This window comes from Chenopodium quinoa, unplaced genomic scaffold (assembly GCF_001683475.1).
Source record: "Chenopodium quinoa cultivar QQ74 unplaced genomic scaffold, ASM168347v1, whole genome shotgun sequence".
In the NCBI taxonomy this organism is placed as follows: domain Eukaryota; kingdom Viridiplantae; phylum Streptophyta; class Magnoliopsida; order Caryophyllales; family Amaranthaceae; genus Chenopodium; species Chenopodium quinoa.
Genome location: NW_018744662.1, coordinates 3,116,437 through 3,135,768, shown reverse-complemented (window position 1 = coordinate 3,135,768; position 19,332 = coordinate 3,116,437). Strand labels below are relative to the sequence as shown.

Below are 19,332 nucleotides of genomic sequence, written 5' to 3'. Positions count from 1 at the left end.
TAAGATAAAAAAAAAATAGGTAAGAATTCTATAGGATAGAATTTTAGAATAAGATTATTAGTTTAGAGTTATATTTTTGATAAAATACCAAATAATAAATTTATAATTAGGGCACAAGACAACACCATTTAGCATTTTAATTTTTCGCCAAGTATCCACGTTGGATAAATATAGATTGACTTTGTAGCAAAAAGAGTTAATTTAGAATTATATTTTCAATCAAATTGAATTATAATACGTAGTCTAATTTTATCTTAAAAGTCCATAAACTACCCGAGCATTGCCGGGGCACAAAACTAGTAACTTATATATAAAGCTAAACTTTTAGCCATTATAAAGTTAAACTTTTAGCCAGGTCACGAGGCAGCGACACTTGACGTTCCAATTTTTCGCCAAGTGTCGCGCCACGTTAAATAGATTTAAATAGACCTCATAAGGTAAAAAAGTTAGTTTAGAATTCTATTTGGATAGAATTTTAGGATAAAACTAGTTTTATTTTCGATAAAATATCAATATTTCAAATGTACAAATTCAATTATAATTTTATTAAAAAAATTATTACATTATAATTCTTAAAAATCATAAAGTAAATTATTTTTTTGGACGAAGAAAATAGTTTTAAGCGTAAAACATACATTTATAATATATATTAATCGGTTAAAATAATATACTTCGTGATCTAGCAAATCGTATAAAAATTAAAAATTTATCTTAAAATTCAATAAACAACCCGGGCATCGCACGGGCACAAAACTAGTTAAAATAAAAATACACAAAAGTTTAAAAAAAACCCGGATGTATAGTAATTTAGTGTAAATCTGTAATCCCCCGTATTTTTAAAATATTTTATAAATGAAATTTTATTTTATTTATAATATTTATCTGTTATTTTCCGGAATTTAATTTCAAAAGTTTCAAATTATTAATCTGGGTCGAAAATTATTTGAACAAATTATTTTATACAACTTTATTCTACAATTTATGTCTAATCAAACAAGCCTAACCCATTTGTTTACTTAATTGACCCATTATTTATATGAAGCCCAATCTTCCTTTTTACCCTACAATAATTCTCTCCTATAAATACCCCATGAATCTCCAAAAATTTCCCACACAAAAAGGAGAGGAGTTTATTGAAGGTGATTTCTAGTTAGTAAAGTGGCATACCAATTCGTTTATTCAAGGTACGTACAAGTTGCAAAACCTTTCTTTTAGGTGCATGTTTAAGGACGGATCAAGAACTTAGTATCATGTATAGGGATGACTGGGTTAAATTGTTTGGTTATACATTGTGAATTTCATATGATGTGCACTATTTTATATTGCAAGTATTATTTGTGCTCTAATTATGCAAGGTGCGCTTAGAGGCAAAGGTATGTGATTGGTGTAATGATTAATTTATTACTCATTCATGATTATGCAAACAGGATGAGTAAAGGAAGAATTCAAGTCTTATAAGACGAGGTTAAGGTTTTGGGGTGCCTTATGCACTCAAGGTGTTTATACACCGAGGTAGTAAAGGAATAAATAATTAATGTTGTTCGTCACTAATAAATCAAGATTTGAATTGGAAACTTGCCTTGTTTGATTGAATTGTGTTTGGAATGTTTGTATTGTTATGCATATGAGTCATCACCAAGTCTAAACCTGTAAATCACGTAAAGTGCAAGATGGATGAGCAATAAAACTCTGGATTGGTGCACTTCTGGAGTAATGACAATCAGGGGTTGGGGTACACGAGGTATTAGCCGTGCACTTTTCTCGAGGCCATCTGATCTACGAGTCTCTTATTTCAAATACTTTTCAAAATTAGGAGTTAGATGAGATCTCATACTAACTACGGTCACGGAGCACTCGTGGTCGTTGGATGTTTATTAATGTTTCCGAAAGGAGACATGGGGTTTTTCTTTTATTGATGTTCCAAATGGAGCATGGGTTGGACAACCTTGTCTATTGCGTAATCCAATGAAATAAATAAATGAGTTAGTTAATATCAACTAGTAAAGTCTTAATAAATTTGATAGTTGAGTCACGTGTTGAGTCTATAATTTAATGATGCATGATGATTGATTATTAGTATCATGTTAGGGATTTCTTAATTTATTTCGCAGCTTGTATGTACTCAGTTTTGCTGATTGCGTGCTTTTGTGTGTGTCTTTCTTTGGTCATGGCCTTCGCCTTTCAATGACCCTGTGACGATCCAATTTTTACACTTGTAATATTGGGGAGCAGATTAACCACAGGTTCTTACATACGCAGCATTCGCATCAGGGTTGTAGGATTTTGAGTAGAGAGTTGGTTATTATTCGTAGTTTATTTCTTTTCATAAGTTTTAATTTATTTAAACTCTGGTTTTATTTATTTACTACTTTTGTGGGGTTTTGAATAAGGGCCTTAATGTTGTAAGATTTAATTTGGTTTTGGTATTGTTTTTGAAACTTATTTATAACTGAGTTAGTTTTTCCGCTGCTAATTTCTGATAAAGCCTTAACGTTTGAACACGTGGCGGTAGCACGCCAGTAATTCTCTTGGATTTTGTTCAGGGTATTCACAGGTTTTAAGAGGGAATTATTGGGGTGTTACAAAATCAGCCCAACTTAAGCAAGTGGGACTCGCTGCTTACACGTGTGAGAAACTCAGGGTTCGTTTGGCATTGCTGTGGTTTTTTGTTTTTTGGTTTTTTGTTTTCTAAAAGTATATGATATGTGTTCCATAGTGAATCAAAAATTATATAAACTTATTAAAATTATGATAATTTTAAAAACTGACAACAGAAAAGTGGAAACACCTTTTTCTTGTTTTTTGTTTTTGGTTTTTGGTTTTCAAACAAACATAAAACAGAAAATCAAAACTGATGCCAAACAAGCCCATTTTTCAGTTTCCATTTATATTTTACAATCTTCCTTCTCTCTGCTTTAAAGGATATATTTTTCTCTCCTTCCTTCCCTTTTCTTTACAAGAACAAAGCACACTTTAATTTGTATTTCTTCTTCCTCTCCCTTTTTCACCGATTTATAGTATTTATCTTGCTATTTTAATTTTTTAAACTAATTTCGAGGTATGTTCATGTATCTTTCAATTTGATATTTTTTTTAAAGCTTTGATTAATATTAAATAGTGAAAGTTGAGCTTTGAAAAAAGAAGATGACAATTGCTTTTTTTTTTTTAAAGAATGACAATTGCATTTTTAATTTCTACTAATCTAAACGACAAAATTGAACTTATATTTTTTGAATTTATTTCTTTGCCTGACAAATTTGTTTCTGTTTCTGTTTCTGTTTCTGATGAACTTGATCTAAATGCATGTACATTTTATTTTATTATTTTTTTTAAATTTGTTGTTATGTGATGTCGATCTTTATTATTTTGATTTTTTCGAGTGATTGTATTGTGTTTTCATGATTATTGTTAATTTTGCGTTTATTTTTGTTGATTTTGATACTCTGTTTTTTGAAGAAAAAAAAGGGGTCACTTTTGTGGAAAAAAAAAAGATTACTCTTAAAAAAGGGTCACTTTTGTGGAAAAAAAAGGTTCAAATTTGTGAAAAAGGGTCATTTTTGTGAAAAAAAGTTACTTTTGTGAAAAAAGGGTCACTATTATAAAAATTAAGGGTCACTTTTGTAAAGAAAAAGGGTCAATTTTCGCAAAATGTTCGATGTATAATAAAATTATTGTATACCGGGCGCATGCAAAAGTTTTTGATAAAAATATTAGCTTTCGAAGGTAAATTTTGAGATAAATGCTAAAAAGTCCTAAAATACTATCCCCTTAATCAAATAAATCTAAATTTAATAGCGACTGGTCTCTTTTCTTCCTCAAAAACAAAATCCTATATGACCTCAAAGAGATCGGATTTCTTGTCCAATACGGAGTAGGTCTCAAAAATACACTCACCCAGTCACCCTCACATATATAAACATTCTTTTTTTCACCTCACATATATAAACATTCTTCTTCCTCTTCTTTCATCATTCAAAAATAAATAAAAAATACAGTACTCTGCTCGTTGTTCCTTGCCGCTGCCACGTCACCACCACCATTCTCCGGCCGCCACTTTCACCGGAAGAACACCCTTTACCGCCCGACAGAAGCGGTCGTTACTCCTCTTCCCTCCTTTCTCTCTTTAAAGTTCTCGTCTTTTTTTTAAAATAAATAATTATACTGCTAATATTATGATCGTTGTTTCAAATAATTTGTTAGTTTACTTCAATTAGGGTTTTATAAATATTTAAAAGGTGCTGAAATTTAAAGGTGCTGAAATTAATTTATTTATTTTCGTCAGGAAAATAACTGGAATTCTCTTAAGGTATAATCTGAGATTCGAGAATTCTGCAATATGGAAGCTAATAAAGATGTAAGTTTGAATTTCTGATTAGGGTTTTTCATATGTTATTATAATTTACAATTACAATGTTTTGTTGTTTACACTAATATGGCATGGTATGATGGTACAGGAAGAATGTGGGGGGAATATAAAACAGTTGTTAGCACAAATGTTTGCAAGGTCTCTTAAAGGAACTTTCCCGAATGAGGCTTATGTACAGCCGCTAATCGCGATTTGTAACGAAAATTTTGGTGATTACCAATGGTAATTTAATGTCACTTTGTGTGATTGATTAGTGTAGTTAATTTAATTTTGTGGGCTACTTTTTGATATTTTTTTTTTTTTAAAATTTTTTTTTTCAGCAACAATGCTATGGTTTGTTTGGAAAAATTAGGAAAACAATGCCTGAATTTAAGAACCCAAGATCAGTTGGTGAGGTAATTTTCTATATTTTCAGCTTTTCAGTAGTGAAATGGTTTTTTTTTTCTTTTTCAATCACATATAGTTTTGTCTTTGTTTTTGTTGTAATTGTAAGTATAATAAGAAAATTGTTGGTTTATATTTCCTTGGAATTATGTAGGCTATCATGAAAAATTTGCCCAAATCGGATATGATAGAGAGTTGTTCTGTTGCTGGACCAGGGTTTGTGAATGTTGTCCTGTCAAAGACATGGTTAGCTAAGGTGATTGGAGTTTATTCGCTTTAACTTTCAATTGTACCGTTTGGTTTTTGTTTTTGTTGCATTTGTATTAAGAATTTAGAGATGTTATGCAGAGTATTCAGAAGATGCTTGTAGAAGGCATCCAAACATGGGCTCCAAAATTGTCAATCAAGAGGGCTGTAGTAGACTTTTCTTCACCTAATATTGCTAAAGAGTTGCATGTTGGACACTTGAGATCGACAGTTATTGGGGATACTATTGCGAGGATACTTGAGTTTTCTGGTGTTGAAGTGCTTCGAAGGAATCATGTTGGTGACTGGGGTACACAGGTATAACTGGTTTTCTAATTCTGGTGTTATACTCTGATCTTATCATTGTGCCATCTACCTTGTTAATTTTCAAAACTGTCTTCTCAAAAGGGGGGAAAAAGTTCAAATTGGTTGGGTTTTAGTCTTGCAATTCTAATCGCGCAATGTCTTATATATGTGGTAACAATATCTGAAATCTTAAGGAAAAGTAGAAACTAATACTTCGTTACAATCTTTTTTTTGTGTTAGTTGTTTTGTTTTAATAACCAATTTCAAAATTCCATTATATTTTTGCTTTCACATGTATTTAAACCTTGGTTACTACATGTAGTTCGGCATGCTGATGGAGTTTCTATTTGAGCAATGGCCACAATGGGAGGATGACAAAGAAATTCCTATCAAGGACCTTCAGGCAAGTGAAAATTGCTTGTAGTTACTTAGTAGTAGTGTCATATCTAATGTAAATCCTTTCTTCTTCAAACTTTTCGGTCTTTGGTGTTTTCATATGTTTTGTTTCTGAACTATTTTGATCTCACAATCATGATTTGCTTAGTGTTTGTTTGGTTGGATGTGTGTTAGATGCCTACATATGGTTTATTGTTTTAAGATTTATGATCTTGTATGCTTGATTGGCCTGTGATAAGCAAAATAGTGGATGCAGATTTTGACTTGGGAATTTACTTGCTTTGTTTTTAGGACTTCTACAAACAATCCAAAAAAGATTTGACAATGATTCCAGCTTTAAGGAAAGGGCACAAAAGGCGGTGGTGAGCCTTCAGGTAAACAATTGGACAACGTTTGCTAGTTTATTTTAGTTGCTTAAAAGCTTGTATGTGTTTGCTGATATAGTCAAGTATGAGTATATTTTCTTTATTGGTGTTCTATATTCATTTTATTTGCTTGTGCACAGAGTGGAGAACCTAAGTATTTGAAGGCATGGGCTCAAATATGTGAAATAAGTCGTAGGGAATTTCAGAAAGTTTATAATCGTCTCAAAGTTCACATAGAGGAAAAGGTATTCTGTACTTCTATTCATACTTACTAATTATTTTTTATTAGCTTTTAGATTATTTCTATAGTTTGAGTTCTATGCTCACCATCTGCACATTTTCCTGCACAATTCAGGGTGAAAGTTTTTATAATCCTTACATTTCAAGGGTTTTGGAGGGCCTGCGGAATGAAGGATTGATTGAAGAAAGCGAAGGAGCACAAGTTATACAGATTGAAGGAGAAACCATTCCTCTTATCGTTGTCAAGAAAGATGGTGGTTTTAACTATGCTTCGACTGATTTAACTGCTCTTTGGTAAGTTGTGTGTATTTAACTATACAGCATGTGTTTTTAAAAGCGCATTTTTGCCATAACTTTACTCTTGTATGTCTTCCCAAATTTTCATAGCCTCTTTTGCCCTTTGTAGGCTTTGTCGTTTGTCTGACTTTTACCTCCGAAATGACTGTTATTTTACTAATTTCAATTAGGTACTGCCTAAACGAAGAAAAAGCTGAATGGATTATATATGTAACCGATGTTGGTCAGCGTGAGCACTTTGAAATGGTCTTCCATGTAAGTATGCATAGTTATATACGGTGTGATTGTTGATATTATCAGTGCCTCTTTTGGAGGCTTTTGTTAGTACATTATCCATTTATTATAATTTTTATTCAAGGATTAAGCATAACCTCCTTTTTTCTCACTGATTTTATTGAATGTAATTGTTTACTTATTTGTAACAGTATCTGATGCCTTGTACTTGAGTGCATCTTTTACTTTCGTGTCTTGTTTAACATCTGTAATTTGATATTTAACAGGCAGCAAAGCGAGCAGGGTGGCTTCCAAGTGATGACAATGCATACCCTAAAGTTACTCATGTGGGTTTTGGTCTTGTGTTGGGGGTTGATCACAGGCGTTTACGTACTCGATGCAATGAAGTAGTTCGTCTGGCTGATTTACTTGATGAAGCAAAAAAACTGAGCAAACAAGCACTTGTTGATCGAGGTGCAACAAAATAGATACGAATATTGCCTATTTGATTCCTTTAATTTGAGCATCCTGTCTTCTGAATTTATCTTGTTTCCTGGTGGTCTCAACTCTAGAAATTTTCATCTTTATATCTTAATATTCAATTGTAGCTTACCCAACCAAATTAATCCCCAATAGGTAAAGCAGCGGAGTGGACTGAGGAGGAGCTGGAGGAGACTGCTGAAGCAGTGGGTTATGGAGCTGTAAAGTAAGTATTTGAATTCGCTGTTGAAGTCCCTTCCATGATACATCTATTCACTGCAAATTTGCTTCACTTTCAAGATGTGTATAACCAACAAGTATTTATTTAGTTACTAGCAGGATGATCTGAGCTTCAAGGTTTATGAGTGAATTCTAACTTGGAACCTAAATGCTCAATACTAACCTTGTCACACCGTAGTTTTTTACAATAATGTCATTTGAACAAAGCCTACAATATCATGAATTGATAGTTAGCAAACTTTCATCAGCTACTTGCCATAAACAGCCTTCTAGAAGAGGTTCTGTTTTACTAGACTCTTCACTTTCACACTTTCACCTAACTAATGAAAATGCCAATTTCTTTACATTAACTTGAGATGCCACTTTTTTTTTTTTTTTTTTTTTTTTTTTTTTTTTTTTTTTTTTTTTTTTTTTTACTTAGCAATACAGATTTCCTGCAGAAATCTGTATTGCACCTTTTGTAACATATGGTGCATTATAGGCTATAAGACTCGTGTAAACTCTGTGTATCACGTCTCTTGTTTTATAAAGTGGCAAATAACACTGTCATTCCCCTCTTATTTTTCTATTCAAGACAAGCCATTTCAGCAACTAAGTCCCTATAATGCCTGCTATAAATTGACATGATTAGTGTGTTTTTCCCCATGTTTGGGCACACATATATGTTTACCATTGCAAGTGAAACTCTCTCTTTGAATAGCCTTTTGTTACCAGTCTTGCTCGAAGGTCTGCCTTTTGGGCTGGGCTGCACCATTTGAACCTCCCGGTATTTGTGACACTTAAGTGGCACTGGGGTGGTGTACTGATGGACGGTGTTGTAGTATTTGTGAACAATTAAATATATTTCGATTGGATGGAGACACTGAGTGAGTAGCAATTACTTGAAATAAGCAATTTTTGTGAACATTTTCATAAATCTTCACATTATTTGTGGTCAATTTTTTACTGCAACATTGCCTAATACGTGTTTGATGCAGTAATTTTATGGTACTTGTTCAGGCACTGATTGAGTTACACTGATTATGTATATGTTTGTTATCTTTTCTCAGGTATTTTGATTTGAAGGACAATCGATTCACAGATTACACCTTTAGCTTTAAGCTGGTGCTTAATGATAAGGTGCTTCTTGTTCTCTGTGATATTGGCATTCCCTTTCTCTAAATTTTTAGTCTTGTCAGAATACTACTGCTATGAAAGAGGGAAATCTTTAATGTTATTATTTATCATTACTCCCCTTATGTCGTTTTTTTCAGCTAAGCTACTCAATTATTGGTCTCATTTTTAAGAAATTATGGTGAAGTATGAAAATTGACCTTTGAATTCAAATTATAGGAGTGTATTTTTATATTTACCTTTTTCAATCAATAAAGAGTACTCCCTCCATAATATGAATCTGAGGCAAATAAAATTGAATGGAGGAGAAGTGTTTAAAGTTTTATATAGTTTGCATTTTCATTAAGTTTGCATTTCTTGTTGAGCTTTGTTAATGAAGCTTTGTCATTTTGGTGGCAGGGAAATACTGCTGTTTATTTGCTCTATGCACATGCTCGAATTTGTTCGATTATCAGGAAATCCGGTAAAGACATGGAAGAACTGAAGAAGGTGAGCTATTTTTCTCACTTGGCTTCCAAATCACATCCAGAAAATGTGGTGAAGCTTTTAAATTTCACTGGCTAACTGATGTTTTTGCATGCTTGCTGTCTGATGACTTTTCGGCTTGTTTGCTGTAGGTTGGGGAGATAGTTTTGGGCAATACACATGAGCGTGCATTGGGGCTTCATTTGCTTCAGTTTTCTGAGGTAAATATTAATTTTTAGAACACCTTTAGAATGTACTGCTTGTTTTAATCTTGGCATCTAAACAAGGTCTTGCTTTCCATGATTTCAGATTGTTGAGGAGGCTTGTTGCAATCTATTGCCTAATGTACTATGCAAGTACCTGTATGATTTATCAGACTATTTCACAAATCTCTATAACAACTGCAAGGTAAATTTATAATAGAATCACAACTATCCGACTATTTCTTTTATTTTTATTTTTTTTCTAAAGAGAGTGTCATGTCTAATTTAGAGCCTTTTTTTTCCCATTGGTGGGTTTCCAATTGAGTTCCAAAATAGAGCTAGTCGGGTTTTCGATTTGTGTCATATTTTGATGAGTTTAATTCATGAATTACAGGTGAATGGCTCAGCAGAAGAAACAAGCAGACTCTTGTTATGTGAAGCTACAGCAGTGGTAATGCGGAAGTGTTTTGAACTTCTTGGCATTACCCCTGTCTACAAGTTATGACAATTTTAAGTATTAACACTCTTTCCTCAACAACACCTCTCAAATCTCAACTCCTTGCGAAAAAAATGTACCCTTTGTTTTTTAAGATGTAATAATTTTGTTCAATATGTAGCATTGGATTTTGTACAAATGATACAATAGATACACACATTTTGTTCAATATAATTGATTGGCTTCACTCGCATTACACAATATACTAAGAAAAGACTAATGGAAACTTGCATCAATTCCAAGGTCTTTTAGGTCAAAATAATCATGGCTAGATGCTATGACATAACTTGTTATCAAGGGGAGTTTTATGGAGTTAGTTTCTCTGGTAAGGTTGTCAAATTTCAGACAGTTCAAGGTAATGCTCATTTCAAGTCATCACTCAGTTGGCACACACACCTGATAGGCTGATATAGAATTCGATTATGTGACGGAACTAGATAATCTTGATGCTTACAAAAGTTTTGGATATGATTATGAAGAGTATTACTACTATTACTTGGTTGAATCAGTAGGTCAATTGTTAGTCATCCGGCAGGTTATGGGGATAGATATCCCCACGATGGATTACGATACCCCTTGGCTCTACCCTAGGCGACTCACAAGAAGATTCGAGGTATTTGAGCTGAATGTCGATGATGGGATGCTCGAGAAAGTGCCAAGCCTAGGCAATAAGTCAGTTTTTATAGGTGCAAGCTCTTCCTATTCTATTGAGGTATCTCTTGATAACCATGAACTGCATTTATATTCATCTGCGGATTTGATATAAGTGAAAATAAGGTGCACTCTACCATAGTTGTTGGGTATAGTACATTAACTTATTAGAAATTTGACTTTATCATTTTACGAAATTGAAAAGTTCCTGTGAAAACACAGGTTAAGAGAAGCACAAACCATGTACTCCAACTTTTAATGAAAAATTATTGTTGTGACATAACAAAGTAGTACTGCTAGTACTAGGTTCACAATGCAAAGGCAGTCTAACCACAAATTCAACACCAAAGATAATCCAAATTCACATAATCATAAATGTTGAATTGCCCCAGCTAAATTTGTCAAAACCTTGCAATTAAGCATCAACCTTCCCGAGGATGGTTGTTTCAGCAATCATGGAGGTAACCACGTAAGGATCCATGTTTGATGCTGGCCTTCGGTCTTCAAAGTAACCTGTTGATGCAACAATGTACATACGACTTTAGATTTCCATGGCCAATTTCCTCGAGAAATAAAAACTTACATTTATAGCACCTATTTTTACCCTACTATATATCAATATTACACATGCACGTAATCCATACACGTATGAACAAAGAATAACTATCAGTACGAACTTTTGAAAATTTGTCAATTACTATCGTGCTTATTAATCTCAAACATCAAGTAGAGCAATGATTTTCAGAATTACACACCTTTGCCGTCTTTCTCTGTGTCACGACCAACACGAACAGAGGCACCCCTATTTGCAACACCCTGAAATTTGAAGCATTTACAACAAAATATTAAGTACTTAAAACAAGATTCTGATCACAATAAATCAGCATGAAATTTACCCAAGATTCTACTACTTTGATAATAAGCTAATTCTTGATCAAGGTTATGATGAAATTTACCCATGAGAATTTGGTAATGTCAGCTGTCTCATGACGACCAGTGAGCCTCCTCTCATTGCCTTCTCCGTAGGCAGCAATGTGCTCCTTGTGGCGGAGGCTCAACTTCTCGATGGCTTTCTTAATAACATCGATCCCACCATCACTCCTCATTGACTTAGTGCTGAAAAAATGATGCACACAATAAAGTTGCAACCATAAAATCTACAATCTAATTTCAACTTCAAAGTTCGAACATTATTGATACTTGTACAAAGCAGAAATTTATAGTTACCTGTAGTTGGTGTGAGCACCAGCACCATTCCAGTCACCCTGTTTGTTTTGAGACGAACAAACACATAAGTATAAAAATATTCAAATTTTCTCGTTCATAGACAAACTCTTGGGTTATTTTTTTATTTCAATTTTTTTCTGTATTAGCTAAACGTGCAAAGAAAACAACAAAGGCAACTAGAATATGGCGAACCTTGACTGGTTTGGGGTCGAAAGAAACAACTACTCCAGCAATCTCAGCAATTCGCTGTTCATTTAATCAACAATGGATCAGACACAGAAATAAAAGGGAAAGAATGAAGGAGCGAATAGAGACGAGTAAGAAAAAAGAAAATAATACCTCGAGAATGTATCTAGCAACCCAGACTTGATCACCAGATGAAATTCCAACAGTAGGACCAACTTGGAACTCCCACTGCATGAAAGATTACAGCAGGCTTAATTTAAACAGCGAATTATGTTACAAACAGGGAAACTACAGAGTACTAGTTAAACAAATCAACTTGAATTGCTAATTTTTCACCAAAGCATGAAGCAGACACTACAGACTACAGAGTTACTTGGTCGGTCTGCAAGAAATGTTGCTAACGAGGAATAAAAGGCATTCGATATAGAACGATGATTTGAGGCTAATGCAGAGGTAAATACTAAACAAAAATGAAGAAATTTTTATGCTTGAAGTCTTAGGAAAAGAAAAGGGCATTTCATACCTGTCCTGGCATGACTTCGCCGTTAATTCCACTGATATCAATACCAGCATAGATGCAGGCCTTGTAGTGAGCATCCACAATGTCTCGGCCAAACGATTTATCAGCCCCTACACCACAATAGTATGGCCCCTAAATGAACCAAAAACATTGCACAAACACTTGGTCATCTAGACGCGAGTGCATAAAGATATAAGAAATCAAACATGCAACGAGAGTTACAAGTGACAAATGATTATTTACGAAATTACCTGAGGACCGGGGAAGCCACCAACTGGCCATCCAAGAGGCCAGTTAACATCCTTCTGAAGGAGTGTATATTCTTGCTCAATGCCATACCTGAATAGTTCGAATACACGCAAAACTTCAATAAAATACTTCTCAATTAACGACAAAAAAGGACTATAAATTAGAAAAATGTTTATATATACAAAGTGTTATGTTCTCAATTCCGGATTTCCTTATCATCAAATCTAATGACACTTCAGATGATTAACCAAATAATCACGTAATACACGTTTGTAAAAAGAGTGAATGGCGTCTTTGGCAATGTACATTAGCAGAGATTTAAAAAAACAGAATACATACTTGATATTTCAAAAGCGTTATCACAAAACATGACATCCTATTATTCTATACTACTTTCAAGATGTAACAAAGTTATTATGTCCCTTTCTACTATTACACGAACTAAATTTCTATCAAAATGATTTTCGACAAAAAATAGTTGTTGATAAAAAGCAATAGCATCAAGCTAAGCAAAGACAAGACGTGACATTTGTAGCTCACACGAAAACGACGTACCATCCGAATTATAAACGAGTGGTACCACATTAAATTACAAAGGCATAACACTTAGATAATTGATAAGTGCACAAAAATAAAAAGATAGGCACTCCTAAAACCCTACCTAACTTATTGATGTGTGAACACTTCAGTTATCAAGCACACCGTACTAGAAGACAGCTACAAAATAAAGATTCACATGTTATCCTAAAATTATTACTAGAAATTTTTTTTCTTACAAATAGATCAAAACAAACATAATAGAGTACAATGTTTTGGTTTGTTTGTTTTGATAAAGGAGCAATAACACCGATGCCATAATGTGCTCAAGCTAAAGGTTGGAGAGAAAATGTGTATAGAGGCCAAAAGGCATAGACCCATCGTGTCACCTATTTGGGGGTCGATACACCGCGATGGAATTATTTTCTTTTTCTTAATAAAGTTTCATCATCGATTGTTTTTTAAAAGGTAATCTGTAGTTGAATAATGTTGTATTCTCACGATTTAGGAAAAGTGTGTGAATGTAAAAAAAAAATGGATAAATTATAAGTGGAGTATGAATAATAATAGCATTTAAATATTTCACAAAGGTTTGAAAGTGTGTGCTTAAAAAAGTTAATTAGGTAAAGAGTTTTTGCCACAATGGAATAAATAAATAAATAAAACTTTATAAACAAACCAAAATAAAAAGTATTAAGATCATACAAAAATAGAGGTTTATACTTATTTGTATTAGTGGACCATAAACCCAAACCAAATTCAAATCAATTCTCCTTAAAAATACACTACTCCAAAAATAACCTAAATCACGTGTGAAATCCAAAAGAAGTAAAGGATAATTCAGACATAAACAAGTGCAGTACGGCATCCTCCAAATTACAAAAGCTAGATAGTACCATAATAGAGTATTATCTAAGATTCGTAGTACCTAGACTACGATGATACATCTTATAAATTATAAGTTTGCGGGAAATTCACCATATATAGTTTTTTCCATATTTCGTAACAATGAAAATCAATGAGAACTTATAGGATCCAGCAAATGAAGGTCAAAAATAGATAAAGTAAAAGCGAATAAAACTTTGAAAATTAGATTTCCACTAGTCTATTTTTTTTTTAAGCTCAAAATGTAATTACAACTTATTACTTGAAGTAACACACCTCTTAGGGTCTGTTCTCTTCAGATTATTTTCAGTTCAGTTCAATTTTTTTCTTCTCTCGTAAAATATTTAGTTCAGTTCAGTTCACTTCAGCTCAACTCAGTCAATCAGAACAAACCCTTAAAGTAGTATAACATCATGTAACATCATCCCCCTTTGACAATTAAACATTAATGATTAAGACTATCACAATTTGTTGACACCGTATATTAATTTCTCCTTAATTTGGAAAGCAATCTCTTTAATAATAAAGCAAAAAATACACCGTATATTAAAAAAATTTAAAAAAAAAAAAAACACTTTGTAGTATTAATTATTTCATTTTTTTTATTTTAATTTAAACAAATATTAATCAATTTAAGCACACTAGTGAGTAGCAAGTCTAACAATTTCACTTCAGCTCAACACAGTCAATCAGAACAAACCCTTAAAGTAGTATAACATCATGTAACATCATCCCCCTTTGACAATTAAACATTTATGATTAAGACTATCACAATTTGTTGACGTGCGGAACATTAATTACTCCTTAATTTGGAAAGCAATCTCTTTAATAATAAAGCAAAAAATACACCGTATATTAAAAAAAAATTTAAAAAAAAAAAACACTTTGTAGTATTAATTATTTCATTATTTTTTTATTTTAATTTAAACAAATATTAATCAATTTAAGCACACTAGTGAGTAGCAAGTCTAACAATATGGACCGTTGATTATTCATTTTTTTTATTATACACCAAGGACCAAGCCACCAATTAATTAAAAAGTTTGTTAATTAATTAAAAAGTTTGGTGACTTTCATAAGATGATGAGCTTTAAGACTGACCAAGTCAATTAAAGATTATACAAGTAGGACCCACATCAAACATTTATAATTAGTTGAGCTCCACTAGCTAAAGTTGAATCTATCTTTCGTACGCCTTCTTCGTTAATACTATTGTACAATTTTAGTGTCACACTATAAAAGATTCTACTTTCTATAGTATCAATCAAAGAGTGTCACAAACTTTCATTCAATTAATTATCTTTTGACTAAATCAAAATCATACTAATAATAATAATACTCCAGCATTATTATAATAATTGTGATAATTTATCAACCAATAGATTCTTAAATATACCACAAATATATAAGAGCTAACAACAAAAAAAAATACTCGTATCATAACAATTTCTTAGGGTCGTTATAAATTTTTATATTCTGGAGAATCGCGAAGAAAAGGAGTTTTAAGGATGAAAAATGGTACCATGGCTCCTCAGCAGCAACGTCGGGGTGGCTAAAGATTTTCTCAGCATTGTACCTCTTGTTTGTTGGAATTGGCTCACCAGCTGGGGTGTACGCATCACACATAACCTATTACATTAACAACTTTGTAAGGCCGTCAAATAAAAATAAAAATAAAATAAAATAAAATAAAATAAAAAATAAATAAAATCATTTTTATTAAAGTAACATCATTAATGTCATTATCATACCAACGTAAGTTGTCCTCTTTGTACTTTTTTTGTTTTTGTTGGAGTTATCAAACGATAGTGCAATACATGTCAACCTAACTTTTATTCTTTACAAAAATAAAAATAAAATAAATTCCTTCTTCCTAATTTCCTATTGCGGTGAATAATGATATGTTGGTGAGCTTCTAATAATTCATAACTAGTGTGTAGCCCGAGTGTTGCACAGGTTGCTACTTTAGTTAGAACTTATGATTATCAATTTACATTTATTTTTATGTTTACAACATAGTTTATAATTGACTTAGATGGTTAAGTAAGTATCTTTCTCATAAAATGTTGGGTGTTCGAATCCCCTTATCATTACTTTTGAGATGGAGTTCGAATCCCCTTATCATTACTTTTGAGATGGAGTAGGTGATGTGGCGTGGTTTACATGGCACAGAGATGTTCTTAGTAACACCTTTTAATATATTAGTATAGATTGTCATTAATCAAGCGATTTTGATAGGTTGTCGTAATAAAATAGTACAAAAATTATAGCTTTGACTTTTCAAATAAAGCCGGCTTTTGAGCTGTGTATATCATATTCCTTATTGAAAGAAAGACAACTCACCAGGATATTGTTTCCTCTTCTGAATGGATCCTTGAATATAGCTTGAGGGCTGATTAAAATTACAAATATATATTGATTAGAAATGGAAACAATTTCAAATTTAACCATTGTAGACTTGTAGTGTACTCTGTATATATATAATTAACAATTTCAACTAGTGCACTATTATTAAATGTATGGGCATTAATTGCAATAACAACAATAGTTTACATTTTACAAGCATACTACCAAAAACCTATAGCAAGTGGAGTAGTACTCTATTGTACAACTAGTAAACACATTCAACCACTCTAATCAATTAAAACAATACAATAGTTGAATAGTCTCTCTTTTGCCAAAAAACATAAACCAATAAGCATTCCTTGTCAAAGTTAAAAATTAACTTTGGGCTTGTGAAATCGTAATTTATTTTGATGGTAGAAAACGGCCCTAGACTGATAGTACTATCGGTATTGTAGGAGCTATGTCAATTATTTTAAAACAAAAAGAGTATGACGCAACGATCATACCACATTAACGAGGTCAGTCTCACAATCCTAATACTGTATGTTTAGAGGGACGTTTAAAACCACCTGAGCAATTATATTAATAACATGTTGCCAAAATGGTGAAATTGCCAAGTAAACTTGACTTAATTTTAAATTAAAAATATAAAGGTACATTTAACCATATTTGATAGGTCCCCAAAAAACAGCTGGTGATAATTATGACTATATTAACCTACCGCACACAACTGATCACACGAATTAAATACTGATTCTCAATATTAATAAGAATCTTTCAAATACTTCCAACATATTTTTGTCAATTGATTCTTTTTCAACCTTGAATTTAAATCTACATGTATCTTTTTTTATTTTTGGAATAATTATATACAGTGAGTACAATGTAAGTACCCTTTTATTTTTCCTAAGCCAGCTGTTAATCATATTAGTGAACGATTACCATTATCCCGCACATTTTATGATTTATTTCTACGTTTTATGTTTTCTGTATAGTAAAATTTACCTAGTTACCTATAAAAGAGATTACTGAAATGATTTTGACACATCAAAAAGTGATTTAAAACGCTCATTATTAGCGCACATACTCTGATACTCCTCTCACATGGAAATGTGTAAAAAATATAACATTCAATTTTATGTCGTTGATTTTTTCAAAAGTTAATGACTAAAAAAAAATAAAAAATAAAAAATGATAGATTAATCTGTAATTTATACGGAAAATTTATTATATGGGTATCTCGAGAACAAATGAGGATATTTTTGGGACAAAAAGTGTAACAAACTCCGTGCCTCAACCTTAAAGAAAATTATCTTAAATTTATATATCAATTAAAAATTAGCATCAATGAATTAAACAAAACAAATCATGGTTAGCAACTTAAGCACATTAATAAATCAATCAAATTTACAAAAAAAAAAAAAATATCACAAAAATAATTAAGAAAACTTACTAAATGATGACTTCACTGTCATCACCAGGGGCTTGATTGGTGCTTGATCCATCGTAATTCCATTTTGGCAATTTTGCGGGATCACTCACTGGCCCCGGCAAAGTCTGTATATTCGTCGTAAAAATTTTATTTTATTTTACTATCATATAGAAATACTTTTAAACCCGATAAAATAATATACAATCAAAATAATGATCTAGCATTAGGAATGTAATTTAGGGATGGAGGGAGTAATAGAATATATAGGGACGGAAGGAGTAATAGAATAAATGAATACACTTTTTAACAGACAATATGAAATAGAAAAAAGTATTGAAAAATAAAAAAATATATACCCTTGCTTTGCTTCTCATATCCAAGCCAGATCCTCCAATCCTGTGATCGATATATTAATTAGTCGTTCATCGACGAACAAATTATATTAAAATTATTCATAAAAATAAACAGAGTGAGATAAAAAAGAAATTAAAAGGGTTTGATTAATGATACCATATGTACTCAGCAATAATTTTCTCAGATGTTTCTGAGAGATCAAGGTTAATGAGATCGTTCAATTGAGACATTTTTTTGTTTTTTTTTTTTTAAAAATGTGAATAGAAAGATTCAGGAGAGAGAAAGTGATGAAGGAGAAAGAGAAGGGGAATTCAAGAATGAAGACTTTTGGTGTAGAGCAAGTCTATATATAGATCAAAGAATCTATACAAGAGGGTTGTTGCTTGGTGAATTAAAATAAGTATTAAAAAATATTATTTTTTAAAAATATATTTTTATGCTTTTTAAAAAAAAAATTATATTTTACTTTATACTAGTATATATGTGTACACCGTTATGCACTTATGTGTGCTTTTGTTACATTTGATTGTCAACGGTTTTTTTTTTTTTGTGTGGTTGATCACATCGTATGTTGAAGAATTTAAGGAGAGTAATATTTTATGGCTATAAACCTAGAATTAATTGTGAGTTTGTGACAGCTAAATTGTAACAAAGGCATTAGTTGATTAACACCTATAGAATTCTTCACCTACTTTAAAAGAAGTTAGACAAGTTACAAGTATGATTGAGGTACAATTTGATCTTAATTTGTGTTGACTCGTCAATAGCACGACAAATGAATTTAAACAAGCCTTTAGTATAGCGAACCTGCTACAACAACTTATTGTGAGACAGTAAAAATTATGCCTAAAAGGAAAGGGGTCATCTCAATTATTGTAGTCAATTATGTAACATCCTTCTTTGGAAATATAGATCAAGAAAATTCCATTATTCCAATTCCCAAATTCTAAGAATTAGAATCAGGATGGAATCATAAAGAATCTCATAGAATCCCATTAATTTGGATAAGAATCTTGTAATTACTTTGAATTTTGATTTGTTTCACATTTCATTTTCAGATGCCAAAAATGGTATTAATTATAAATTTATAATAGTACAAGTAGAAGATTATAGCGATTAAAACACTACTACCTGC

The 19,332-nt window shown here is 32.0% G+C and overlaps 1 protein-coding gene and 1 pseudogene across 1 annotated transcript; one reads left to right on the top strand and one right to left on the bottom strand.

Moving 5' to 3' along the window:
- Positions 1 to 4,442: 4,442 nt before the first annotated feature.
- LOC110702074 lies at positions 4,443 to 10,046 on the top strand (annotated as a pseudogene).
- Positions 10,047 to 10,613: 567 nt separating this feature from the next.
- On the bottom strand, positions 10,614 to 18,518 carry LOC110702073 (glutamine synthetase nodule isozyme-like). The gene is made up of 13 exons (XM_021879720.1): positions 18,354 to 18,518; positions 18,200 to 18,239; positions 17,865 to 17,968; positions 16,409 to 16,457; positions 15,588 to 15,694; positions 12,646 to 12,733; positions 12,398 to 12,526; positions 12,028 to 12,102; positions 11,881 to 11,934; positions 11,689 to 11,726; positions 11,418 to 11,577; positions 11,217 to 11,277; positions 10,614 to 10,974 (listed from the first exon to the last, which is right to left on the bottom strand). The coding sequence occupies exons 1-13, from the start codon at positions 18,425 to 18,427 to the stop codon at positions 10,877 to 10,879; spliced, it is 1,077 nt and encodes a 358-aa protein (XP_021735412.1). The 5' UTR covers positions 18,428 to 18,518; the 3' UTR covers positions 10,614 to 10,876.
- Between the last annotated feature and the right edge of the window lie 814 nt (positions 18,519 to 19,332).